General features: G+C 39.5%; 1 protein-coding gene across 2 annotated transcripts; it reads left to right on the top strand.

Moving 5' to 3' along the window:
• On the top strand, positions 1-27,147 carry SLC17A8 (solute carrier family 17 member 8). Of its 2 annotated transcripts, XM_042890040.1 has the most exons (12): positions 1-101; positions 7,513-7,765; positions 9,796-9,914; positions 14,488-14,602; positions 15,063-15,150; positions 17,939-18,025; positions 18,816-18,955; positions 20,482-20,631; positions 22,360-22,492; positions 23,700-23,810; positions 24,936-25,063; positions 25,614-27,147. In XM_042890040.1, the coding sequence occupies exons 1-12, from the start codon at positions 1-3 to the stop codon at positions 25,950-25,952; spliced, it is 1,764 nt and encodes a 587-aa protein (XP_042745974.1). In that variant the 3' UTR covers positions 25,953-27,147. The 2 variants fall into 2 exon arrangements, with proteins under 2 accessions (XP_042745974.1, XP_042745975.1); XM_042890041.1 differs by lacking the exon at positions 20,482-20,631.

Raw genomic sequence — 27,147 nt, forward strand, 5'->3', positions numbered from 1 at the left:
ATGCCTTTCAAAGGGTTTGATTCGCTGAAGGAAAGGTTTTTTAACCCAGGAAAGGAAGAGGTGAAGAACACCGTTAGCGACTCGCTGGGGAATCTGCGAAGGTAAAATCTGATAGCAAATTCCTTGCGAGATCCACTGGTTACATTGCTTAAAGAGAAATGAAGTATCAAAAAATCTCTGAATGTTAAACAATTTGGAGTTGCAAAATCACTGAATCCCCACAGTGTGAGACGCCCTGCTGTGCAAAGCAAACTGTGCCAGAGGAGTGGCATGGAGCAGCGTGTGGCTGCAGATAAGATAATATTTATACCGAACAAAGGAGAGGTGAAAATAAGTTATAAAATACTATTCTGATGTTACAAAGCGCATGAAGAAGGGTTTTAACTAAGAAAACCTCTAGGTGATTAAATGTGAATTATTCTGTTTATCTTGCACGAGAAAAAAATGATTATTTAATGGGAACTAACTGTCCCAAATTATGTCACTCTTGAAATCAGATTTATCATTCCTAAATTACAGAGGAATTCTGGAGAATCTTTTTTTCACTTACTAACATGATAAGAGAAAACAAATAGAAGTAAAGTACCAAGTTCAGCTGCGTGTGTGTGTGTGTGTGCTTATTGAGAGTAACAAAGGAAAACAGGAGCTGTTTGCAAAAGGAGGGTCAAGGATTTATAACTTAATCTGGCAGTTTACAAGACAGTAAACCAAGATTTTTGGTATGGAATAAATGAAAGTACAGTGTAACAGATGACTAGTTTGGTCAACAAGACTGTTGGTTTAAAGGGAAGCTTATTTCTATTGGAGTGGCTACTGGCAGCACTGAGATGTGCGATGGACAGCTGAGAGGCAGGGAGCCTAGTGGCATTGCTGGCACGCTTCATGTGTTATTCATCTTTGCAAAGGTCAGGGTACTATTTGAATCCTACATCTTTTTAGTGTTTTTCTTTTGTGTGTAACTTCTTTCTTTCTCTTGGGAAAGTTATTTTGAGTCAAGGTACGGTTCTTGGCACATCCGAACATGCATTTGATCACAAGAAAATGTACAATAATTCATGTGTACCATACTACATTGTGAATGTATGGAAAAACATGCATGTATACTTTGGTGGAACATTCACCATTATGTTGCCAATTACACTGTTCCTATACCACCTGAATGGAGTTATCTCCTTCCACATAGCTGCAAGGAGTTGTTCATTCAGTCACACATTCTAAGCACTATGGCCTTCCTTTGCTAACTTACCCAAATACTTTCAGGGTTTGTATCTAGTGTGCCAATATGGAGGTTTTGCCATGTGCCCATGGCTCAAAGGCTTTGGATGATCTGGATCTCTTTCCTCTTGTAGCTGTGAACCAGGGATGCCCTGCTAATAGCACTGATACCTAACTTCATCAACTTTACTGCTGAATCAGAGCAGAACAGATCATAGAATGGCCTGGGTTGAAAAGAACTGCAATAATCATTGAGTTTTAACCCCCCCTGCTGTGTGCAGGGTCGCCAACCACCAGAGCAGGCTGCCCAGAGCCACTTCCAGCCTGGCCTTGAATGCCTCCAGGTTTGGGGCACCCACAGCCTCCTTGGGCAACCTGTGCCAGTGTGAACAGATCTGAGCTGACATACAAGAAAGTTTGCAGAACTTCCTCATTTTCTGTGTTAAACACAGGTTTGCCTGTGCCTTTTCTAAATGTATGGGTCAATGGAGGAAATACTCCAAATGATGCAAGTTTTCTTACTGTGTCTGCAATCAGACCCAAGCAAGAACTGTCAATTTTAGCAGTCTCTTAGGAAATGTGCAGTCACATCCAAAGTTTTCTGAAGGAAACGTGTGTTTTTAACTTGAAGTTAACTTTCCACAACTAGCCTATTAAAAAGAGCGTATGCTTATATATTATGTGATGGTATGTGTGATACATATGTGTATTTACCAGTTGTGACCCCAGCTTTGCTAATTGACTCTAATATGTTGTAAACAAAAAAAGAATTTGGCTTCACTTCTCACATTTATAGGTGGGTAGTTGTTATTAGCACAGGTCAGGTCTCTGAGGATGCATTGGCTATAGTAACCAGCAAAATGTCTAGAAAAAGTACTCCTAGCTTTGATAAATATGATAAGCCTAAATCTTCCTCCTACATTTCATCAAACAAGAGAGAAGATCCAGCAACTGATGTCTGGCAAGACCATCTACCAGGTCCTGTCTTCACAGCAATTGCTTGAAGATTGATACATTCTGATGCTCAAGCATGTGACAGAGTGACACACTGCCTCCCCACGGGTGGTTAGCAGCCTCCAAATATTTTGTGGGTGCTGCAAAACAGGACTCTGCCCCCAAGAGTTTACTTTGTGGTAGCTGAGGGGCTGGTGAAGGGCAAAGGAGATGGAACAGGAGAGACGTAGGAAGCATCCTAACTCTGGGCATTTTCTTCTGTAACACCTCAGAGAAATATCCATTTGTTTTTAGAGTACCACCAGCTGGAATAAATTCACCAGAGGCAAAAGGGGGCTTGTTCTTAATTAGTTAAATACAGCAGGGCAGCGAATAGAATTGATTTAGAGGATTCAAGACCTGAGTAAGTAACGCTGGAGATCTGAGAACAACTTTAAGTTTCCCAGAAGAGAAAACTTTTTCTGCAGAACTTCTTGACAGGTACAAACACTTTTGGCCATCTGTGTGCTCAGTGTATGCAAAGAAAAAAATGTGAATTCAAGGCTCTTCTGATCTTGAGGATTTCAGAAGTCCTTGGTCAGCTAGTGACAGCAATGGGCTTACCACAGAGCGGGAAGAAGCCAAACAGGTTCACCTGCCAATAACAACATGGTTAATGTGAGAATTAACATGGGCTGTGTCACACAGCTGCTGACTGTAGTCTGGGCCTTGCTAGGTGTAGCACCTGCAGACCACCCTTAATGAATTAGACATCCCAGTCAGCTAAGAACTGCAACCTGAAGCTGCTTGGTCTACCCTTGTGCTGGACAGGCTCCTCTGCCAGGAATGCTGCACTACTGCAGCGATTTCAAGATTTGCTGTAGACAATCATCACGCAAACAAATCTGCAGAGTAGCAATTGTTTCTGCCTTTGGATAAATAATATTTTTCAATAGCCTGTGTGTAGGATTCTGAAATTACATCAGGATCATCAATAACTGTTGTGTGCGGTGACTGTTGCATTGTAGGTGTGAAGTTTGAGCACCTATGGCTCTGCTGGCTATGAAAGCGTGTAGTCTGGTAGAATTAACTTGATAAAGTGTTTTAATACATGGCAAGAATTAATGTTTTCTCCTTCTTGTAGAATCCATGGGGTTTTAATCAAATTAAATGAAATAATAGATGAGGGCTGCTCCAAAAATAATGCCTTCTATTTTATTCTGTTGGCCCACGATGCCAGAGGTGAATATTGGTGGTATGGCAATAGAACCTTTCCACCAATATTCCTTTACGTTTTGTTGCCATGCAATAGATGGCAGCAGAAGGGCAGTCTGACAGAATGACCTCTGACGTGGAAGAGTGGATGAAGCAAAGGTGTGTAGGTGAACTGTTCAATGTGGAAAATATTGTACCCATTGATATTCATTGACAGTGGCTGAATGCTTATGGAGACCAAACAGTTGATCTGGGCACAGTGGAAGTTGGACTGCGTGGGCAATGTTTTCCTAGCAATGATGTCATGATAGCAGCTGTAAAGTCACCTTTGCCGATGCAGATCTTGACAAGTACATCTTGCAGGCTTTTGTCCACGGCTGGTGAAAGTGCACTGCTAATGATGGTGACTATGCTGAAAAATAGTGTCTTCTAGCTGATAATTTTCTCTATCAGATATTGTTGTTATGCTCTTTGTATCAGTTGTGGTTTCCGAAGGAATAAATAGGAGGCATTACATTCAGAGCAACATGTGCAGCTCTATGCCACTTACATAATAAGAACAACAACTAATTCCTATGCTAAAATGCATAAATTACAGATTGGTAAATGTGTATGTATACTACGAATTTTATTTATGACTGATTAAGTTTTAAAAACTTTCGTTCTTCCAAAACTTTACATGACTGAGAGTTAAAGCTCTTTAGAAAAGAAGAGAAAGAATGTCAGATGCAGAAATGTTACATGCAGTAATTATAATATTTGGGTATGGAATATAGATGTAGATATCTTCAAACAGCCAAGATGTTCTTGTGTGCCAAGTGTTGCGTGCTTGCTGAAAACATCAGAGGGATATAAATACCAAACAAACATCTTCCAGCAAAACGTTCTCAGCACTATTCAAATAATTAGAGAGAAGACTGTTTCTGAACAGCTCTCTTCTAAACTATTAGTGTACAACAGGAAAATTTCAATGGCACTGCCAAATGATACTGATCAGCTGTAGGATCTATTTCTTATCCTTTATGGATTTGTCATACCTCCATTCTACATTTACACTGTTCAGTGACATAAGGCCAAAATGCAAGGTCAAACACAGACTGTGTGAATGCTTGCACTGCTTACACTTTGCTCCAGATTCATTTTTGGATTTGGAACTGTTTTCTCTGAGACACCTCTGCTATAGTAGAATGGTTAATGTTAAACTTTCAAGATACCAAATATTCTGTGATTATCTGAGGTTATGAATCAGTTCTCAATCTGCTTTTATTAGTGAGTACTTGAATACAATAGCAAAACAATTCCACTGCAGAAGTGATGCTGGACAATAGTGTCCTGCATCAACACTGCCAACAGTGAATTTGGAGTCAAAGGATGTTTTCATGCCTATGTGAATTGACAGCTTGCTGAAAGCATCCAGAAAGGAGCAGATGTTTTTGCTTTGGATGATATGTCCAATCTTTGCCAGCTGTCCAAAAATGATGCACCAATTAAAGCATAATCTCTCTCATATAAACAGAGTGATAAAAGTACAGAAAAATGAGGAATTATGCTTTAATTCATTCAGTATCTTAGTTTACTCTGGAGTAAGACAATAAAATTACTTTTTTTTTTTTTGTTAATAGATCTTTTGAGTTAACAATAATAGCTCTAGAAATAATTGTCTTTTTTTTTTTCCTGCCTTCTTCATTTTTGACATTTTATATGGTTTATACCAGCTGTCATGAGCACATAGAGCAAGGAAAATACAGGGTCTTTCTTTTAAAGTGCCTCGCTGTGTTTCTGTCCGTACTCTCATTTCACCAACAGTGCTGTTTCTTTGCCAATGGATTGCAAGATCTCAGTCACCTTCAATAATACCACAATCCTATCATGTTTCCTGTGTTACCTTGCTTTAATGCAAAGTTCTCACTCCAGCCTAAACCAAGCCAATTTAACTTCACAGTTAGCACTGCTCTGAGCAAGGGGTTAAATCAAATAACCATTTCAGTTCTGGTATTTCTTGGAAGTGTGAACTGATGTATTCTATCATGCTTCTTTTTTTTTTTTTTTCTTGTTGCTGAGAATAAAACTAGATTAACAGTTTTATTATACGATGTAAAAAAACAGTAATATAGCAAATGATGCACCTGAAGCTAGAAATGGAGCTTGGAAGTTATAAATGCTAACAATTTAAAGTGAAATTTCCTATTTAAATCCCCATGCAGCAGCTCAGGAAGCTATAGATATCATCTGTATTTGCAAAACCTTGAGTATGGAATACCATCCATTAGGCTATGGGCAGTACTTTAGACACAAAGGAATTGGAGAAGGCCATGATTAAACACAAAACTTTTCTTGAAAGAGCCAGCCAACCACTGTGTAGGTTGCCAAGTGTAGCCCAACCATACGTGCTCTGGAAATATTTTTTAGTAGTTGATTATTATACGGAAGACTGAAGTGCATTAGATTTTAGATACATTTCAGACCAGATGTGTAAAGGAAGGAAATAAGTTACTCCTTACCAGAAAAGAATGAATTAAATCATTTCATCATCTTATACACCAAGCCAAGCTTCTTTTATATTAAGTATGTGCTCACATTTTGCTAGTGGTGAGAGCACCTCCATGGCGGACACAAAAAAAGCTGGATCCTGCACCCACTAATTCACAGCAGTGCCAAAGCTAAAAGGCTTCCTAACACAGCTGCTGATCAAGGCTTTCCTTTAGAGAACACTTAACCCTAATCTTGCAGGTGGTGTTCAGAGGGCAGCCATGCATTCAGAGTGTGCTTAAGTGTTTTGGCATGTTGGAAAGCCTGTATATGCATTTAAAACAAAGGCATTAGAAATTAATGTTAGGAAAGGAAGTGTTTAGCTCCAATTTAATGGTGCGTCTTCAGTTCCTTCTGATCTCATCTTTCCCACTAGAGACATTCCCCATTCCTACAGCACAGGGTGTTGGTATTTCCAATCGAACTGAGAGACCAAATAATTTTTAATTGCTTTAGCACAGGAAAATAGTTCCATAAGTGCAAGAAATAGCAATGGGCAACTGTTGTACTGATGAAACCATCTGTATTGTAAGATGCTGCTACAGAGTGCAACTTGGGCTGATGGCAGCAGCTGTGTGCCCTCCAATGGGCCCTCCTTCTCCCTACGGTTGGTGCAGTGAGAGCAGGCTGACACGCATAGGTACCATTTGCTCCTATTCTTAAGCAAACAGAAAAGTCTGTGTCTCTGGACCTTCCCTCTGTATTCTCCCCAGTTGCACTGCAGTGCCCACACAAAATTTGCTCCCAGGTGAAGCCCCTTCAGCCTCTGCTGCTGAGGGGCAGTGAGCAGAAAGTTGCTTAATTTTCAGATCTCACTGAACGTTAATTATTTTAAAGAAAAAGGTAGAATGCTCAACAACAGGAATTGAGCTTTGTAATGAGCTAACTTCTTGTGGTGAGTGATATTTCACAGCAGAGGGGTTACTTGTCATCAAATCCCTTTGGACAGAGAGAGCCTGGGCCTGGCTCTTAGAATCACAGAATTGCTTGGGTTGGAAGGAACCTGAAAGATCATCTAGTTCAAACCCCCCCTACCAAAGGCAGGGTTGGTGACCACTAAATGAGGATACCAGGTCAGGATGCCTAGGGCCTCATCCAGCTTGGGCTTTAACTCTTCCAGGGATGGGGCACCCACAGCTTCTCTGGGCAGCCTCCGCCAGGGCTTCACTGTCCTCTCAGGGAAAAATTTCCCCCAGCATCTAAACTGAATCTGAGAAAAAATATGCTTCATGCTGTATTTGCCCTTTCCTTGAAACTCGCTGCCAGTCTGTTCAGTGGATCTAATTAGAAGTTAAGATGGATTTCTTCATGTGTATATTGACGTTGTTAACAACCAGCAGGATTTATCACAGCAGAGCTCATTAGACCTTTCATAACGATGCTTGTGAAAAGCCCACAAGCACTTCTATGCAAGCTGTCCAGCCAAATGTCTGGGATTTTGGAACTTTAGGGGTTGCTCGTGACAAAAATACAGGCTGTGTGTGCCCAGCATGATCTCATCAAAGCGCCAAGAGGCAAACCCCTCACAAAGAAGCGCTTTAAAAGCTGACTGCAGCACCTAATTGTCCACCTATATTTCACAGTGAGGTACTTCTATTTTCTCTTGCTTCTTCTGTTTAGGAAAATCGATGGCACCAACGTCGAGGAGGATCACATTGAGCTGACAGAAGAGGGGAGACCTGTGCAAGCCAGCGCCCGCAAGCCGCAACTGTGTGACTGTTACTGCTGCGGGCTGCCCAAGCGCTACATCATCGCCATCATGAGCGGCCTGGGCTTCTGCATTTCCTTTGGAATTCGGTGCAACCTGGGTGTTGCCATCGTGCAAATGGTGAACAATAGTACTGTTTATATTAATGGCAAACCAGAGCTGCAGGTGAGAAGCCATCCTCTATCTCCTGTTCTCCTTTGAGAGTTGTTAAGTGCCACATATCGAAGAACAGTTCATGTAGAGATCAAAAACTCAGGCAGGAAGACATGCAAGTCTGGATTCCTACAGATGCGTAGATTCTTTATCCTCAGTTAGGTCTCTAAGTCGCACAAAAAATCCGTGTGATATGAGCATTTGCAATGACATACGGAAAGTAAATAGCAGAAATGAGAACTGAGTTGGCTTGTGTGCTTATCAAGTTTCCAGTCTTTCAGCTGTAGACAGATTTTGTTTCAGCTGCAGAAGACTTTACCATTTACTGTCTTTCAGGGGAATGCACCCTGATGCTGCTACAGAAGGAATTATTAATCGTTCTGTGTACCTCTAATTCAGATCAGTGGATGAATTTCAGGACTTTAAAGTAGGCAATAGGGCAACAGTTATTTGCAAGTTATTGACAGTGGGGAGTGCTGTCTAGAGGTAACTGGAAATAGGTGCCAAGCTATCTCAAATTTGTGATGGATGGCACATGGTTCACAGAAGATGCCTACAGACTTTTAAAAATGCACCCAATGAACTGTATGTTCAAACCATGTCTAAGTTTCTCCACTCCTGCCATGGCACAGGGCTGGGTTGTCATGTGTACTGGTTCTTGCATGTATAAAATTTGCTTATTGTTGGATTCTGTTGTAACAGGTTATTCACAAGAATACTGACTCTTACCTGATGTTTCCCTAAGTTTTCCTTGAGATAACACCACCAAGTTGTTCTGTCTGGGCATGAGCCTCTCCTGAAAATGGAAATTTCTCTATGTTTCATGATGTCTCAGCCTTTACAAATTAACATTAAGAAACTAAGTAGAAAATTAGATATTTTGAAAACTGAATTGCAACTCCATATACTTCTTTCTATACACACGAAGTAATATGAAAAAAGGAGATGTTAAGGCCTACCTCTTTAGTTTTCGTATTTCATGTTTTAGTGACGATTTTAGTTCAGAATATAAAAATATCTGTGCTGTGATGCTTAACCACCTTTCCTTGCCATGTGATTAGCCCCAAAATAATCCTTAAGCAAAACAACCATGGTTTCTCTTTTCTTCAGAATAGCTCTTCTGAATTGAAGGTTCAAGGAGAAAACGTTGACAATGACCTTATGTTAGAGTGATTATACTGAGTCAAGCCCTGTTTAGGTGTTCAAGAACAATGAGCAGGAGGGGCACCTTGGGTCACCTTTTCTTCACTGCTCTATGTTTTTTTTTTTTTTCTGGGTTTTGACTATCCCTCTTCTGAACAGAGTATGTTAAAACAGACTCATCAGAGAAATGCCCTTAATCAGGAAGATTTGAGGAGACTGAAACTATTTGGTATTCAAGGATGACATGTAGAAATATTTCTCTTAGCTCTAGAAATTATTGGCTAGGAACCATCTGTGACCTGCTTGGGGATGGTATTCTGTATCCAAATCCAACTCTATGATTGGCATCACTTTTTATAGAAGATACACTAGTCAGCTAGTGTTAACCTAACTTTTAGATTACTTCTTCAGATATTACCCTTCTCCCCATTCTTCTATAAACGTCTTCTGCTCCCATACTACTATTTAATGTAGATGCTGGATGGTCAGTTGTACCTTGATGAGACAAAGTCCAGCTTGAGCAATCTTGTTGAGTAAATGGATGTGCTCATTGAAAGGCAATAGATCCTTCTTATATCACCAAGCAGGCCTGAAAACAAAGTCTTCAAGACTAAGCAGCACAAAGGGAAGCAGTGGCAAGAGCCAAAGACGAAGGGCCAGCACCAGCTGCCTTTTGGTTGAACTCTTTTCTCTTAGTCACCCTGACAGAGCAGAAGCAGTAATTCCACCTATCAAGTTGGCAGCATTTTGCCGTGAATGGAGAAGATTCAATCTCAGTAACACCAGTGCAAAGAGATTATCTTGATCTGTAGGATGGGGTGACTTCTGTGAGACTTGCAAATAGTGTTTACCTAGTAATAAGTGTGCTTCATTTTACATTTTTTCTGTTTCTTTTACAGAAAGCCCAATTCAACTGGGATCCAGAGACAGTGGGACTCATACACGGCTCTTTCTTCTGGGGTTACATTGTGACACAAATTCCAGGAGGTTTCATTGCAAACAAATTGGCTGCTAACAGGTTAGAAAACAGTAAGCAAGAGTTAAGCTTTACAGCTTTACAAATGTCTGTTTTATACTGCTTACTAACACAGTGAACAAAGGTGCTTAAAGAACTTGAAGCTGAACTTGCAGTATTAATGTCTATAACCAAAAAAGGAGCTAGACTTCTGTAATGGGTCTGATTTCTGCTTCTTCCAAGTGATTTGCTCATCTCAAATGTTTACACATTTATTGTTTTCTAAACTACAGTGCTTTCTGGAGGATGTTTGGAATACACACCTGATGTTTGAGCTAATGCTTGTAGCATTTGTCTTTCAGAAGAGCATCAGTGCTTTTAACTCAAATTACCAAATTATTTTTTTCCAAATAAATTTGACTTTTCTCCTTCAAAATTTCCCTGTGGATTGAAATTTTCCAAAAGTTTCCAAAGAAACAAAGAGCTTGTCTGAAGACAGCTGGTTGTAAATGAACTCATGAGATGTGCATGTGAAAGATGTTTGAGATCTACAGATGAAAAAGAGGGTTGGCACTCACACTTTTCCCTGCAAAAAAGATTTGAAGCCATCTCCTATGGCTTTCACAACTGGAGAAAAAAAATTAAGACCAGCTTTGCATTGCTTTGCCTCAAATAAAAGTACTTCATGCTCTGTGCTCTTCAGAGAGTTACAGGGGTTACAAGGCTGTCTAAGCATTCTCCTCACCACTGTCTCTTATGGAAATGACTCCAGGATGGAGTCAAACCATAGAATTTTCCAGAAGTTCAGCCCCAGCTCTGCTCTATCTGTAACAAAAAGTTACTCTGAGTTCAGTCTGCACTTCTTCAACACTACTAGCAGCCTCAGTTCCTTATTTCTCTACCATTTGAGGTGCCTAAGCAGGATGCTTTTCATTCTGTTGAATAAGCCAAACAAATTAGCTAGGTTTAATCATTTTCCCTCTCTTTCCAGTCTTGCCATGAAATTTGGCAGCTGAAGGGCTCAAAAACACAGATGTGTGCACTGTTGGCTGAATAATTCAGTATAATATTATTTTGGCTTTTGTTACCTTTATATTTTTTGTTAACAGTAAAATCAACCAAGTATACCCAATAGCTCAACGTATTCTATCAGCTAACTACTTCCTTAGGTATCTATCATATCATATGCACAGGAAGCTATACTTCTGTCCCCATTATACTTTCAGACTCATTTTGATTCTACAGTATGACACCACATTATAGATCTAATTATGACTGGGTTTGGGAATAGAATCTGCTCAAGGAAGAACACCCCCAACCAAAAGATAAACTAAAAGAGTATTCCTAAACTAAAAGAGTTTGTAGTAATAATAGGACCACAGATCTGACTAACTCTACGTTTTTCCTTCATTCTTCGTTCTCCCTACCAGTTTCTGCTTGGGTAGATCCAGCAGTATTTCCCTTTCAGAGGGGTAACATCTGCTTGCTAACGCCACAGGGCAGGACACAGGCAGAGCAGGGGCCAACCTGTGAACCCACCTCCCCTAGAAAGATAAATGTTTTCTGTCTCACAACTGTGCTCAGTAATGAGATGAGATGAGACTCTGCCCTATTACTGTGCTACAGATTTAGGTATAGAGTCTTTTGTTACCTGTTTAAATTCTGCTCACCACTGTGGAACCTTGAACATGCATGGAAACTCTCGGGGGGGGGGCCCCCCCCCGACCCAACAAGCATTATTGCAAATAGTTGTGAATAATAATGTGGCATTCAAACAGATCTCAGAACAGAGGAAAATATTAAGTGCTTTACGCTTTTGCATTAAAACCACCTGACACCAAGTAAGTTGCTTTATGCATGTCCAAATTTGTATATATCTATGTTCCATCAGAAAGTTCACTATTTAATGACTGTGTTCTTCTGATTTACTGCTTATCCTCCAACATGTGTCCTAACAAAATTTCTTGATTCTTTGGTTGTGATGAGGAGACATGAAACATAAAGCACCCCCTGGTATCAGCCTTTGGTAATGGCGCACTGCTGGGCAGAGGAGTCTGTTGCTGGAGAAAGCTGTTTTGATGCTAAGTGGTAACTGGCTATGGATCATGGTAGTGAGGAGAAAAGAATACATCAATGAATTGAAAAGAACCGGTGTATTCTTGTCCATGGTGGAGACCAGCTTCTTTGGGATTGAAGGCTGGAAACTGCTGGAAAGATGCTGGCTGGGTATTTGCAGAAACACTGCTTAGCCTGTTAGTAACAAAAGAGTAGCTGGTTCCAACACAGTGTAAATGATGCATTTACAACCTGGGTGTGTTAGGAGTTGGCATTAATTGAAGTTGCGAAGATTGGAAACTCAATCCTGAGAGCTAGCTGGTTGGGTAGTAAAACATGTTCTCATTCTTATGGCTTATTCATTCTTCCACTTGCTCTATAACTTATTTTTCTACTTAATTTGCCGTAGTTCACTGAGATGGCCAGTAGCTCTAGGATAACATAACCAATAACTCTACTCATGCCAAGGAAGATGCAAGGTGCAAAACTCTTCACTGACCATAACAGAGCTCTTAGTGATGCTCATTTCTTAGCTAAATGCTTATTTGGCTTTGAAAGCAGCCTCCTAAATGTCAAGACGCGATCACAGCCTTTGCATACCACTTCAGATTTTCAGACTAGTTTCCGTACAAATTCATTCCTTTGTCACTTCCCTCTGTCAGCTTTGCTCAGTTTCTTTGCTTTTGTGTTCATGTGTTGATTGCTTTCCTGTCACTCGGGTTATGAGCTGTCCAGGCATGAGCTGCTGCTTTTGTCAAGAGGTGTACAGGATCAGAAAAAACAACGTTGATCTCTGACTGTGGATTCTTTGGGCTATAATGCTATCATTAATTCCTCATAATTAATGATCATAAACTTGGATTTAAAATATGAAGTGATGTATATTTCCTGTGAATGTTTTTTTTTTTTAAAAAAAGAAGAAGAAAAATGCTCGTGGGATCAGAAGGTTTTAAAAGTTTATGAATATTTTTCAATGGAAGATGATAAATAGCCATACATAGCGAGATCTGCATATGTCTTTGGCAGAAAAATCAAAACGGAGAAAATATTTCTGCTGCCATTATTTCAGTTTAAATATCTAATATCATTCCTATATCAGAATGAAGATTGATGTGTCATCTGTCATTTTTTAAATGGCACAGGCATAATAAGCCAATTCAGAACTGTTCAACACCAGTGAGTTTGAGCAGTTTGAAAAGGAATGTGAACTGCGGTCCTCACAGAGCAGTTGCTGCCAGCTAGCATCAGTGTAGCCAGGAGCTGAGGATCTCTGCCACAAGGGAGAGATGAAACTCAGGTGTGACCCTCAGTCTTGGGATAAGACAAGGCTGTTCTGATCCAACCTCCCATCTTCTAACGTGCAGTGATTCCCAGGGCCGTCAGCCAGTGCAGCTTTCTATCTGCAGAATGAACTCCTTCTGCCAGATCTAATAGTTTTCGGTGCTGTGACAGAATCTGAGAGGGGATCCTCCTGCATATCATCTTCCAAAGATGTTGGAGTCATGAACTCTTGATATTCAGAATGTGGCAGATACTGAATCCTGTCTGTGGTACAAAAAGGGAACCTGAGACTTCAATCAGCTGGGTGTAAAAAAGTATGCAAACCTGCAACCATCTCATACTGAAATGACTGCGCTGTGGCCCAGCTGTCCATCATGTCTATCATCACTATTGTTTATTATTAATGCAATGCATTAAGTTTGCACTGCTCTTCAGTTAAGCTGAGAAAAGGCCGTGTCTCTACTGGGAAGAGCTCCCACAGACTGTGGGGAATGAGACAGACCCAGCTCTGAGCGTATCCCCAGGGCCTCTGAGTGTTCTGAAGTTTTGAGGATGTTCCTTGGATCTGTAACTACCACAGAGTTTTCTGCTTCCCATTTTTCTAATGGATGGTAACCTCTGGAAGGCTGCAAAAGATTTCCCAAAGGCTCCGATGCATGGAGAACCCTGGCTGACTTGCACCCAGCTGCAGGAAGTGTTCTTCCCAAGCAGGGAACAAAATGTTCGTATCATGTCTTTCCCAGAAGCTCTCTTGAGGAAGCACCCCTTCTATGCTACAGTTGGAAAGAACGCTTTTATCTATTATTTAGAGAACTGATGTTGGGAAGGAGTTGATCTCAAACTGTGTTGTTATGAGTTTAAGCTGCAGGAAGAGGAAATAATCAGCACGCGCCCACATTTCAGTAAGGCACTCGAACAAGACTTTACCTGATTTAAGTCAAACCCTACTGATACAAAAGAATTCAAGTACTTCCCAGAATAGGAATAATGCTCTCAGTTCAGGGCTTGTGTAAACAGCTTAACCACCAGCAACTACACCAAAGTCTCATCCTCTGAGATAGAGGAATAAAACAAAACCTTTGTTTAAATATGCATAAAACTCCTATCTCATTCAGGAAAGAAAATGTAGTGACATTATGTGTATTTACCCCTTTTGCCAATAAGGTAAATTTACAATTATCTGTGACTTGGTGACTTGGTGGGCAGTGGAGAAGTTGTCTTTGAGATTGCACCTGAGAACAACGTTGCTTCTGAAAAGCAGATGATAATTACATTCTCTTTTGTGATACTTTTTTCGAAGGGTGTTTGGAGCAGCTATTTTTCTAACATCTACACTGAACATGTTCATCCCTTCTGCAGCAAGAGTACATTACGGCTGTGTGATGTTTGTAAGAATTCTGCAAGGTCTGGTAGAGGTAAGAACATTCACCACTTTCATTTGGGGAAATTTGGTTTTTAAAAAAAGTTTGAAACATTTTGGTCAGGTTTTCTGATCCATCTACAGTTCTACTTGTTACTCTTTTTTTTTTTTTTGCATTGGTATTTTTACAGTGATGATTTTTTTTCTTATGTTGATTCATGTTTTTAAATTTATCTTAAAAGGAGCTTAAGATAATAGATTAATAGTTCTGCAGATAGACCTAGTTCTGCCTATTTAAGCCATCCACTGCATGCACTAAGCAGCATTTTTAACCCAGGACACCATACCATTTAAGTTAGTTTCCATCTTCACACTCCCCAAAGGAAATCTCTCCCAGGCTTATTTTAGCCCTTCCGATGTAGTGACAACGAGCTAGAAAGGTTAACTCTTTCAGCAACTGCTTAAAGTAGGAATGCAGTGAAAGCAAATCATATGATGTGTGAAATGTCTGCCAGGGTGTCACCTACCCAGCCTGCCATGGGATGTGGAGTAAATGGGCTCCTCCACTGGAGAGAAGCAGGTTGGCAACGACATCGTTCTGTGGTAAGTTGATAGGCTTATGAGTGTATTGACATATATATTATTCATTTTATGGTTCACTTTTTTTTTTTTTTTTCATTTGCTCAGTCTTTAGGTGTTCTATCTGCTGTATGCATTGAACTGACTGTTTAATTAAGCATGCACTTAACAACTATTTTAAACAACTTGAGGGCTTGGTCAGTCTTATTCTTTGTTCTGCTCACTGGGTCTTTCCTACTACTGGCAGACAGACTTCTAGAAGGTGGCTTGAAGGAAATTTCAGAAGGCTTTGGGAAAAGGAATCCAGTGGAAAGATGGGAGAAATAAAATTCTTTCATTCAATTTTTAGCCTGACAAGAGCCTTAGATCTTTCTATGAAGCATGGAGCAAGAAAAATACTGAGTTTTACATCTTGTTCTCTTTTCATCCACATCCATATTAAGAATAAAGAGTTTTTCTTTTAATTCTATCCTCTGGGTAGCAGGTTTTGAAAAGAAATGCTGCCGATCACTCTGCACTACCACATTTTCTTTCCGGAGAAGACTACCTCGATTCTCATGCCTTTCTAGCCCTTTCATTTCTTCATCTCATTTCAGTGGCTAGCCTAGCTGCTGATTTCAGGGAAAGCTGTGAATGCTTGTATCTTCTTACTGACTTCATTTGGATAAAAGGCTAAATGGGAGGAAGATAAGGCATAACCCAAATGCACCTCCTCCATTCTCATACCATAGAAGGTCCAGAGTATGGAGCAGAAACGATTGTGGTGTGATTTAAGGTGGGCCGTTGTGAGAGTGAAGGAAAAGTCCTACTCAATAACTTTGGTCTGTTGTTATCCTCTAAAGCAGACATCTCCATTTGCCTTGTCCTTTCCCACTTGTACACTTCTACAACCTCCTGAAGAGAGGTTGTGGTGAAGAGGGATTTGGCCTTTTCTCCCAGGCAACGGGCAGGACATGGGGTAATGGCCGCAAGTTGTATCAGAGGGGGTTTAGATTAGACATAAGGAAGAGCTTCTTCTCTCAGAGAGTGGTCAGGCACTGCAATGGCTGCCCAGAGAGGTGGTGGAGTCGCCGTCCATGGCAGTGTTCAAGAGGCATCTGGATGATGTGCTGCGTGATGTGGTTTAGTGCTTGTGGTGGCAATGGTGATGAGGAGATGGTTGGACTGGATGATCTTATAGGTCGTTTCCAACCTTGTGATTCTATGATTCTAAAAGGGAACTCAGAACAGTGAGCGGGTGTTTAATAATACTGAAGACAAATCAGAAATAGTAATGCTTTGAAAAGTGAGCAGCTGAGAATGGAGGAAGAAAAAGAAAATAAGCATTGGTGAGTTAAAGCTAGCTGAAGACAAATGTCTGTGAGGGAGAATATGTAATAGAGAATATAAAAGTCACAGGAAATTATTGTCTGTTAGCAGTGGAACTGAAAAGCTTGGGAAAATGCAGGGCTAAAATGCATGTGGAATAGTAGGAAAAAAAAAAGACTGAAAGGAAAAAAAATAAAAAAAAATGTGTTTTCTTTTAATACTCTGGGAATGCTATTTTTACTACAAATGACTGGTATTTAGTGATTACTTAGGAGTTTCAAATTTCTGCAGAGGAACAGACTAAAAGAGAGGTTTCTCCACACTCAATGCTGAAAGCCCAGCAGATAAAGATCCATCCTGTAGCTCAACACCCATTTCAGTTGCTACAGATAGTCAGTGAACTTCTAAGAAAATTAAAGAAATTAAAAAAAAATTAAAATTAAGAAATTGCATCTCTCTTTCACTCTTGTAAGGTGAACAGAGATGATGGAAAGATTATGAAGTCCTGTGTTACCCGTGTTCCTAGTTTCTCTATTTTCTTGCCTGGGGCTTGCTACTTCTGCAAGAGCACTGAATTAATTATACAAAGAGTCACTGCAACGAGAAGTGTTTGCTAATGAATGGAGAGAAGAGTACTTCTGCATTTGCCTGTAGTTTTAGGTTATAGGTATTCGTTAACAAAGTATATAATAAGGTCAAAAGTATGTGTATCTTATTTCCTAAAGTAATTCAAAGCAGCACTTCTCACATGTCTTTATTTTGTGCTGATGCCAAATGTCCAGATTACATGAATCCTCCTTGGAATCTTCATTGAAATTTCTTTCCAAGTACTTAAATTCTCAGTTCTTTCTGCAAGTCATTCAGAAGTTTATTTAGCCAGTAATGTATGTTTCCCAATCTGAAAACCTTGGCATAGCTCACTTTTTTCCTTTTTTTTTTTTTTTTAAATTGTCCTGTGTCAACATTAGGCTATTTATTCTGTGTGTTTGTTCATGCCACTGGCATAAACTAAACGTGGTTAAACAGACTCAGGGTTGATGTGAGCCTCCACTTGCAGTGCTTGTCGGGTGGTGGGGCTAGAGTCATGACAGAAGCTTCTCAGTATATCGGCAACCATCGGGCTTTCTGGACACCATGAGGGCTTCTGAAACTCAAGCTGTTGGCTTCTCTGAGGTTTCCTTCATATGCCACAGGGTTAAGTTAAGTGGAAATCCCCTGTTCAGATCTTAAGTCACGCCTGTGTGGTGGTACGCCATTAGTGTCAGCTTTGTGAATCCCATTTACCTAGGTTACCACATTCCTTCTGGCTGCAGAATGAGCCGGATGATCCCACTCCAGCAAAGGGCCTGTCTCTCTATCCCAGTCAAAATATCACAGCTGCCATCCCATCAAATGTTCACAAAAAAAAAAAAAAAAAAAAAAAAAAAAAAGATGCCAGCCTGTAGTAAGAGCTGGACTCAATTAACATTGCTGATGTGTTTTCTTAATCCTTTTTTCTCCTCAGGGTCATATGCAGGTGCAGTGGTCGCCATGCCATTGGCAGGAGTGCTAGTACAGTATATAGGATGGTCATCAGTCTTCTATATTTATGGTGAGTTGTTAACATAAAGAATCTCCTCTACTCAGCTGGTATTGCCTACAGTTTTGTTAAGGTTGTGTGATGGATATGGATCAAAGCTGTTGTGATGAATGAAGTGGTTGCAAGTGGGTCTTCCCAATTATTCTCTATTTATGGCAGCTTCTGAAAACTTTTGTTCTGTAATCTGTTGTAGTATGTTTTAAAATTGTAATGACCAGACTACAGCCCATGGTATAAAGGACCAACAAGAATAACTTTCTGGCTTTCTGTAGTGTGCTTGGTAGAAGTGACACATGGTCATCCCATGACAGGGCTGGGTACAGTTGTGCATGTTGCTCTGCAACACAAGCACTCAAGTGATACGTATCCCAGAGCACCCTATATGGCGTAAGGGTCAACATATGCTGCTGATAGGAAGCTTCAGAAACCTTGTGCCCTGAAAAATCTGTCCCATGCAGTTGAGATGAGTTTTCTGTCTTCTCTGGTTGTGAAGCCTTTGTATGCAGATGTGAACATGTAAGATCATTCTGTTATTTTCTTCTCCCAGTTCCGCATAAACTTTGTTTCTACTTTTTTTCTGCCCTACACATACTGTGTCATATGAGCAACAGAATGCTCAAACACTTTGCAAACAAGTATTTGTATGTACAGAGTTGGGAATCATTTTTTCTCCCTTCTCTGAGCATATTTTTTAATGGAGATTTGGTTTAATTGGCTGTTGAAATCACCTTAACACTTTTAGATTTAGAAGTACGGCTTAACTGGCTCTTAAAACTGAGTTTTGCTTTTCCTGCCTCTCTAGGAATGTTTGGGATTGTTTGGTACATGTTCTGGCTGCTTCATGCCTATGAGAGTCCAGCTGCACACCCGACAATAACCAGAGAAGAAAGGGTATATATAGAAACAAGTATTGGAGAAGGAGCCAGCCTTGCTAGTGCAGGCGTAAGTAAAAAAAGGCTTTTATAATTCGTGAGCTCTTTGCGTAACACCAGCACATAATGGGATAGATACAGTTAGCTTCATAAGAACAGCAGAATTATTTCTGTTGAAGTTTAGGGGCTGTTTGTTTTATGAAGAATGCAGGGTGAGGCTCATGCAAGTGTACAGGACAAATTCAGCAATAGGCAAAACCTGTAGGGCTGTTTCAGCTCTTGGTTTACACAGCATCCTTAGCCTAGGGAGAGGAATGGGATGGGGAGAGCAGGAAACAATACATTCTGGTATGTTCTTGAGCAATTATCAGACTTGTTCTAAAATAAGTCCCCAAACTAATGGAAATACCATAATAAGGATCTGGCTCTGGATGTTAAATTACCTTGCTGTCTTATGGACTCCTGCCAAGGATGACTGAAATTCTCGGTCAGACTGGGACTTCTGCCCTGCTCTCTCACACAGTAGTTCAGTACTCTGTATTAAGACTTCTCTCCTCAGGAGGATCCTAGGAACTTGCAAGCAAAACTTATTTTCCTGTCAAACACTATCCCTTTAAGTATTACATTATTTCTTTAAGTAACTCATTATTGCTATAGGCAAAAAACAAAGATTTTTCTCAATACATTACTCCTCCTTGGCTTTACTATTTAACATTCTGGGGGGAAAAAAAAAGAAGAAGAAAAAAAAGGTCAACTCTCCAAACCCTATCCTCTACATGTTTTAGATAACTGTAAGAGAAAGCATAAAGTATCAGGCCCCCCTTTTGGACATGCTCCTGAGGTTTGGCTAAGTCACTGTTTGGAGACATACACACTTGTATCAAGTCATGTTTTTCCCTTGCTACATGAAGATTTGACTGCATCATCATGTGTCCACACATGAACTGCAGACACAGTTATCTGTGGAACACAGCTACTATTTTAAAGTAAGGAGAATAGTAACGAATATTGCAATAGTTACTTATTCAGGCTTCTGATTTGATATTTATTTCAAGTGAATAGATTTTTTTTTTTGCTCCTGCTGTATGGAATATTTAGGCATAAATGTAAATTGGAAATGCTGAAAGCAAATTATATGAATTAAATCCTCTACTACAAGCTTTTTTGCTGAATGAAATGAATTAGGTTGAAGGAAGTAGTAGCCTGCTGGTGTGTTACTAAGTGTTTCTTAGTTTGAAGAGCCCTTTTTTCATAAGCCCTTTGTAGGACCATCTCAAACCTTGTTATGACAGAGAGTGGGGAACAGAACAATATTTCCTCTAGTATTCTTTGACTCTGTTATTGATCCTATTATCCCAACAGCAGGATTTCAGAACAGAATTGTGTGATTTCAGTGAGCAGAGCAATAATAGCACAGTAGTTATCCTAAAAATCTTAACGATTCCAAGAAAGATTTTCTGTCTCTCTTCTTCCACCATTAATTCAGGCTGACATTGTAAGCAATTTGCAGTGTGAATTTTATGCAATATAATATAATGGATAGTCCTGATACTGAAGATACTTTCTACCTACTGTTTTTCTCTTTTTTTCCCCTAGAAATTTAGTACTCCGTGGAAAAGATTTTTCACTTCAATGCCAGTTTATGCAATCATTGTGGCTAACTTTTGTAGAAGCTGGACCTTCTATTTGCTCCTTATAAGTCAGCCTGCTTACTTTGAAGAAGTCTTTGGATTTGCAATAAGTAAGGTAAATGTCTGAGATGAAGCAGTAACCTTCAGACTCCACTCTAGGAGGCAGAGGATGACATCCCCAGATGTCAGTGCAGTCATTTCAGTAGATTATTGCAGGTAACTGGGATGACATACGTTTACAAACTTGATAGACATGAAAACATGCTAGCATCAAATCATTAGCAAAAAGAAAGAAAGGACAAATTTCTTTCACTGGTAACAAAGAAACACTTCATAGAAACCAGCAGGTAAGTAAATAGAAATGCACTTTTTTTTTTTTTTTTTTTTTTTAAGTGCTGGTGGCTTGGCAGTACTTGGCAGGCAATGGTTTTCCTCCTTTTCTTTCTTTTTCAGTACATTTCATTGACAATCAGGAGTAAAATTTTCCATGGATTGATATTTCCTGCCACTTCATTAAAGCCAATATTGCTACAATCTCCCTTTAGAGCATGTATGTGGACTGTGGAGTGGTTGTACGAGAAAGTTCTTCCAACTTTCCTTTTAAAAAAACCTACTTGTTATATAATAATTTTCATATAGTAACATGCTATTTGATTATAGCAGTAATTATTTATTCAGGGTAATGACACTCTGAATGGCCCACTGTAGCAATGGTATGAAGAACAGGGTTATTAAGAGAAAGTAGATTTGTTTATTCTCAGTTGTCTTTCACAAATATTAGAATGTTCACTAATTAAAAACAAATGTAAAGCTGATTTAGTGTTAGTGTGAGGAAAGTGAAACTCAGAATTCCTACTGAATTCTTCAGAGTTAAACCTCTATAAGATGATGTGCTGGCCACAAAATAGAGTCTTTTCTTGTATTTGGGATAAGTACCAGAGCCTACAGAAAAAGTAGGAACTCTGCCAGAAAATGTGATAAAATGAGCATCAATTTATAGGTCCTACTACCATAAGAGCAGAAGTATATGCATTACTTCAAATGTATGCTTATTCGTAAGATTCTAATATAATTTCATGTTTTATACTCTATATAGTTATTGCCCATGCAATGCACACATGCTGCCTTCATTATAATAGCATCAAGAAACAGACTCTCTATGCAGAAAGGATCTCCTTGAGAACAGAATAATAAAAATATGTAAAAGCAGTTGTAAACTGAGAGACAGAACACTTCACTGTAGGACATATAAGTAAGTGCTTTCTGGTATCTACAACAGAAAATATTTGCAGTCCTCTATGCCATTCTTCAGAGCAACCACCAAAAAAGCAGAGACACTGCATGATATTTCTGTGGTGAGATTCTTGTGCTATGCCTTCTCCTCCAGGACAGTGAGGAGATATTCACATCACCCCACTTTGGGTATCTACTCTAATGAGCTAAACTGTAGTAGTCTTGCACTCCAGTGCTGGCCGTTGGAGAGAGAAAATTCCTCTAGAGCACCAACTCGAGAACTTTTAGACAGAATTATCTTTTTTTCCTTCTTATTATAGCTTGAGCCCCATTATAGCTTGTGTACAGATGCTCAGAGCTGGGAGAAAAGCTGCCACTGCCAGGATAGGAAGCATGCTGGAGTCCCTTATGCTCCTGGAAATCCCTAAAGCTGGGACAAGGGTAGCTTAAGGTCAGCCAGGTCTTTGCTGCAGATTCTGTTGAAGAAAAAGTCCACAGTCCACACAAGGATGTATGCTAAAGATGTGTCCTATATATATGATTCCTGTTCTTTTCCCCCTAAATCCCAAGGAAGGATATGAGCAGTAAGCACTTACTTTTGTAATTTCAGGTTGGCCTTTTGTCTGCAGTTCCCCACATGGTCATGACAATCATTGTGCCCATTGGAGGGCAGATAGCTGACTTCTTACGGAGCAGGAAGATTTTAACTACTACCACCGTAAGGAAGGTCATGAACTGTGGAGGTACTACTGGATTCCCAAAATATAGTACTTCAGTTGTGTGCTGCACCTGGTGTAGATATCATAGTTTGGCCAGTGTTTTGTTGCAACATGAGAAAATTACTCTAGTCTGCATTTGCAGCTGGTTAATCTGGAGTATTTAATTGCAAGCTGATATTAGACATCCTTATGCTCTAAGTCCTTACTCCTACAAGCATGCCTTTAAAAAGAGAGGAGGCAAGACAAGTTGTTAATAATTAGAAGGGCAATGAAGCCTGGCTCAGAAGAGACTATGATAAAATAGGCCTCATGCTGAAAACTTGATTTGCCACAGCTAGCCACGTCCTGTGGTGCTGCAGGAGCCCCTTCACAACTCTGCATTAACTGGCTGTGTTCCTGTGCTCCACTTCCAGAAGCATCCACTGGCAAATTCAGGCTGCAGAGATCAGCTGAAAGAAACACGGTGGATGGACAAACTCATTTTTGCTGAGCACAAAATAGTTTATTTCTAGATTGGTCATTGGAACTGAAAAATCAATGGGATCTGCATGTAATTGGCAAATCTGTAAACTGTACAGATGCTAAACTGTAGCATGACTGTGGAGTCATGCTTTTCTTCTAGCTTCTGGCTTACATTATTTATGGCTGGCATGGGGTGCCTGAAATAGAGATGCCTGCAGTGCTTGGCTATACATCTTCACAAAGGATTCTTTTATTAATTGTATTTCAAGGTTTATTTTCAGTATTATTTAAAAAACAAACAAGCAAACAAAAACCAACAAACAGAAGGATTGTAAAGTTAAATATTAGGAAATGTTGATTTCCACCAAAGGCAAAGCCTGGAAGTTTTCTGTGATACCCAGGCGTGTCCTCTTCTGTTGCTGACACACTTGTCTGAAAAAGTCTTTTGTTCCGTCTGCCAAGAACTTGTCACTTCACCGCAGCCATAAGAAATTGAAGACAAGAAATATTTCTCTCCTTCCCCCACCCCCTTTTTTTTGTTTTGTTTTGTGGATTTTACAGTGTTTCATAGAGAATCACTTTCTCATTATTTCTCTATACTGCTTGATGAGTCAATTTATTTTATCACTCAGCTCATTTACACAGGGGAGGGGGAGTAAGAAGTATATTCTCAATAAAATATATTAAAATATTCCAGCAAGTATATTCCCAACAGTAAACATTCACATGTTCCTGCAATGTAATTTATGTCCATATGTTTAATTTTTAGGCTTTGGGATGGAAGCAACCTTGCTTTTGGTGGTTGGTTATTCTCATACAAAAGGTGTGGCTATTTCTTTTCTGGTGTTAGCTGTAGGTTTCAGTGGCTTTGCAATTTCAGGTAAGAATTAATCTTATTATTCATTTCCTTATTATTGACAAACGGAATGTTACCCTCAGTGTTGTTCCTGTTGTCATTTTATTGTTGTTTGCTCTTAGCATGGCTACTTATGGAGTGTTCTCTACTACTTCCTATATCAGAATTAATTTATTTCAGTATCTATGAAAGGTGTTGCGCGTAGGACATGAAGCTTTGAAAGAACCTGCTCTGTTTTGTTTCTAGTTCATATCAGCCTTGTGCTAATGCTGTTTACAGTGGTGGCCACCTTCCATAATGAGTATCCCTTAAAAGAAGGAGAGAGATTTACTCTGAAATGAGCTCAAGGGATACTCGTTGCAATCCCACTGCTAACCCTATCTGCCAGTTTGTGCTTCCTAGGCCAGCTGTGTCTCTGTTACATCATATAATCAACTCTGTTAATCTTAACTGCTGCTTCTACCATTTTCTGAGGCTTACCATTCTCTGGCTATGTAGTTCCACCAGTATCTCTGCTATTAAAAGTGACACATCTTCCTATGAAGATGAAAGCCCACCTCCTGGAAGACTGCCAAGAAATGGATTTATTGAACAAAACAAAATAACTGCTGACCTTCCATCTTTTCAGGGTTACACTGATGGGAAGTATTTGCACTGCTCAGCTATGAGGTGCTTGCATGGCAGGCAGCTTCTATCAATCAATTATATTGCAGAATTTTCCCAGCACTCAGCTTTTTTACAGTATTTAATCACATGGATTTGAAATTCATCATCCTTTCTAGTGATCATCCGTAGCACTTACGACTAATTTTCATCACCTAAAGCATGATAATTATCTGAGCTGATTTTTACTCTCTCATTTTCCAATGAAATGTTTACCAAGAAGATGTGCTACAGTCATGACAACTAATTTTCTGACTGGTTTATATATTTTATATATTTCTTGTTTTGTTTCATTAGATATAACTTAAAGAATTGGAAAATATGTTTAAAAAACACTACTACATAAATTAAAATATATCTTTTTAAAAAGAAAAATACATATTACAAACATGACGCTTTCCAGAAAGCGTCCTTAGCCAGAACAGCTAGAGAAAACTGTATTGGCCCAATAGCACGAAGTTGACTGTTGTCTCTGGTATGTTGTAGGATTCAATGTGAATCACTTGGACATAGCCCCACGTTATGCCAGCATCCTGATGGGGATCTCCAATGGTGTGGGGACGCTGTCGGGCATGGTGTGCCCACTCATTGTTGGTGCAATGACAAAACACAAGGTAATGTTTCTCCATGTTTCCTAGGGAAAGGATTGTTCTATGCAGTGAAAATTAACACATTTCCAATTTTCCTGGGAACTCAATTTCATCATTAATCTTCAGCTGTTTTCTATTATTGTTGTTTTAAAAGTTCACTTCTACAACAGTGCAGAGGCTGGATTCTCAGCTGTTGTAAACTAATTATCTGTGTAGGGAGATACTATTTTATAACACCACAGGCTGAATCTCTTCAGTATCCTCATGCTACTAGTGAATTCTTAACAGGCTTACTCAGGAAACACCTCTGCAATGCATCCATAGTAGGGTTCCTGAGCAATCACCAAATAACTCAGGTTTTAGGGAGAGATCTGCTTTTCCATGAATATTTCTTGTCCCTTTTCCTGTTGTATTAGCCCTTGATATGAAATTTAAAATATTCACATCTCATAAATTGTGTTATCTGTTACATCAGGAATCAAACAAAGATCAGTATGTGCTAATTCATAGTATAGTTCAGACATTAATATTTCTTTTTACCACAAACTTAATGAGACCAGGATCATTTTTTCAGACCCGCGAAGAATGGCAAAACGTCTTTCTGATCGCAGCCCTGGTGCACTACAGTGGAGTAATATTCTATGCTATTTTTGCTTCTGGGGAGAAGCAGGAATGGGCTGACCCTGAAAACCTGAATGAAGAGAAATGTGGTATAATTGATCAGGATGAACTGGCCGAAGAAACTGAGATGAACAATGAAACTTTTGTAAGTGCGAAGAAAACATATGGTGCTACCAGTCAAAACAGTGAAATACAAAGAAGGGAATGGAGAAAGCAAAAACAAGTGACTCAAGATACGGAAGAACAGACTTCTTACCATTATGAAAATGGGAATTTTCAAGATTTGTCATAAATACTTGAAATTCTAAGGTTTGTATAGCAGCTATTCCCATCTTCCCTTCTGCACAGCTGCCCCAGATCATCTGGTATCCATATTTATTTTCTGATTCAACTGTGTAATGTCTGTCCTTGTTGGCTAGACACAAGGGGTAATACTTGCTTTCTAATACTGTGGAAGAGATCTAACAACAATGGAACAGGGAGAAGTGACACTAAATCTTCACTTTGCCACTGGATTCCCTTGGACAGAGCGCCTGTAGCTATTCAATGACTGGTCCTGGCAGAGCTTCTGCCTTGTGTGAGCCTATGACTGTTGGAACAAGGAGCACCCTTTTATTCTCATCTGAACAGACAACAGAAAAGGTCATATCAGATGGTGGATCCACAGTGATGTATGTGATTAGTGGGGCACACAAATCTGCCTTGAGAAGCACTGCTTTGCCAGATTCCTGTAGATTAACATTTGAGCTGCTTAACCCGTGTCAAACTGAAAACTGCGAAAGATCGAAGTGGAGGGAAAAACAGATTTATTTATGACATGAGGCTGCAACCTATAATGGTCACTTAACTACAGGAAGGTAAAAGGTAGCAGAGATGGCACAGTATTGCTTCAACATTTCCCTAAAATTGATTGTCAGTCTGCTTTATAGGTATAATCCACGGGGTCTGGATGAGGCAATTAAATGGATACTTGTAAGATTTGCCCCCCTTCAAAGGTTTTGTGCCGGCATGACATAATTTTGAATATTAAATCATCTTTAGTGGTGCAATATTATAAATCCTTATGAAAGGAAATCATTAGATTTCTCAATTAATTGTTGTGAAGTAATTTACATATATTTTTCTAGTATTATTCTGATAGAGTTCCTGGACTCAACCCCAACAGCACTTATTTAGATGAATAAGTCTATTTAGATGAGTAAAGTCTTTAGTACTGGATCTACAACTTTTTCTTCATCAATGCCACAGCCTCACTGTTGCAAAAGATGTAATACTGTAGCATCTGAGAGATAGCAGAATATCTACGTCTAAAAGTAATTTTCTTTTTCTATAGGTATATATTTTACATCATAATGTGGCTTTAGCTTTTTTTCAACCATTTTTAGAATCAGACAGTGGAACATGCCATATTATGCTGCGACTCAGATTCATCATGACATTAATATTCATTTCAGAATGGAGAATTTCAGTAAGATATGATTTAATTT

This window comes from Lagopus leucura, unplaced genomic scaffold, assembly GCF_019238085.1.
Source record: "Lagopus leucura isolate 7727_CA_CO unplaced genomic scaffold, USGS_WTPT01 Super-Scaffold_100159, whole genome shotgun sequence".
Taxonomy (NCBI): Eukaryota; Metazoa; Chordata; class Aves; order Galliformes; family Phasianidae; genus Lagopus; species Lagopus leucura.

What these genes read in the sequence shown, in the direction of transcription:
- SLC17A8 (XM_042890040.1), top strand. Translation starts at nt 1, where the DNA reads ATGCCTTTCAAAGGGTTTGATTCGCTGAAGGAAAGGTTTTTTAACCCA. An exon ending in ATCAGTCTTCTATATTTATG is followed by an intron (nt 18,026 to 18,815) that starts GTGAGTTGTTAA and finishes CTGCCTCTCTAG; the next exon opens with GAATGTTTGGGATTGTTTGG. An exon ending in GTGCAATGACAAAACACAAG is followed by an intron (nt 25,064 to 25,613) that starts GTAATGTTTCTC and finishes TCATTTTTTCAG; the next exon opens with ACCCGCGAAGAATGGCAAAA.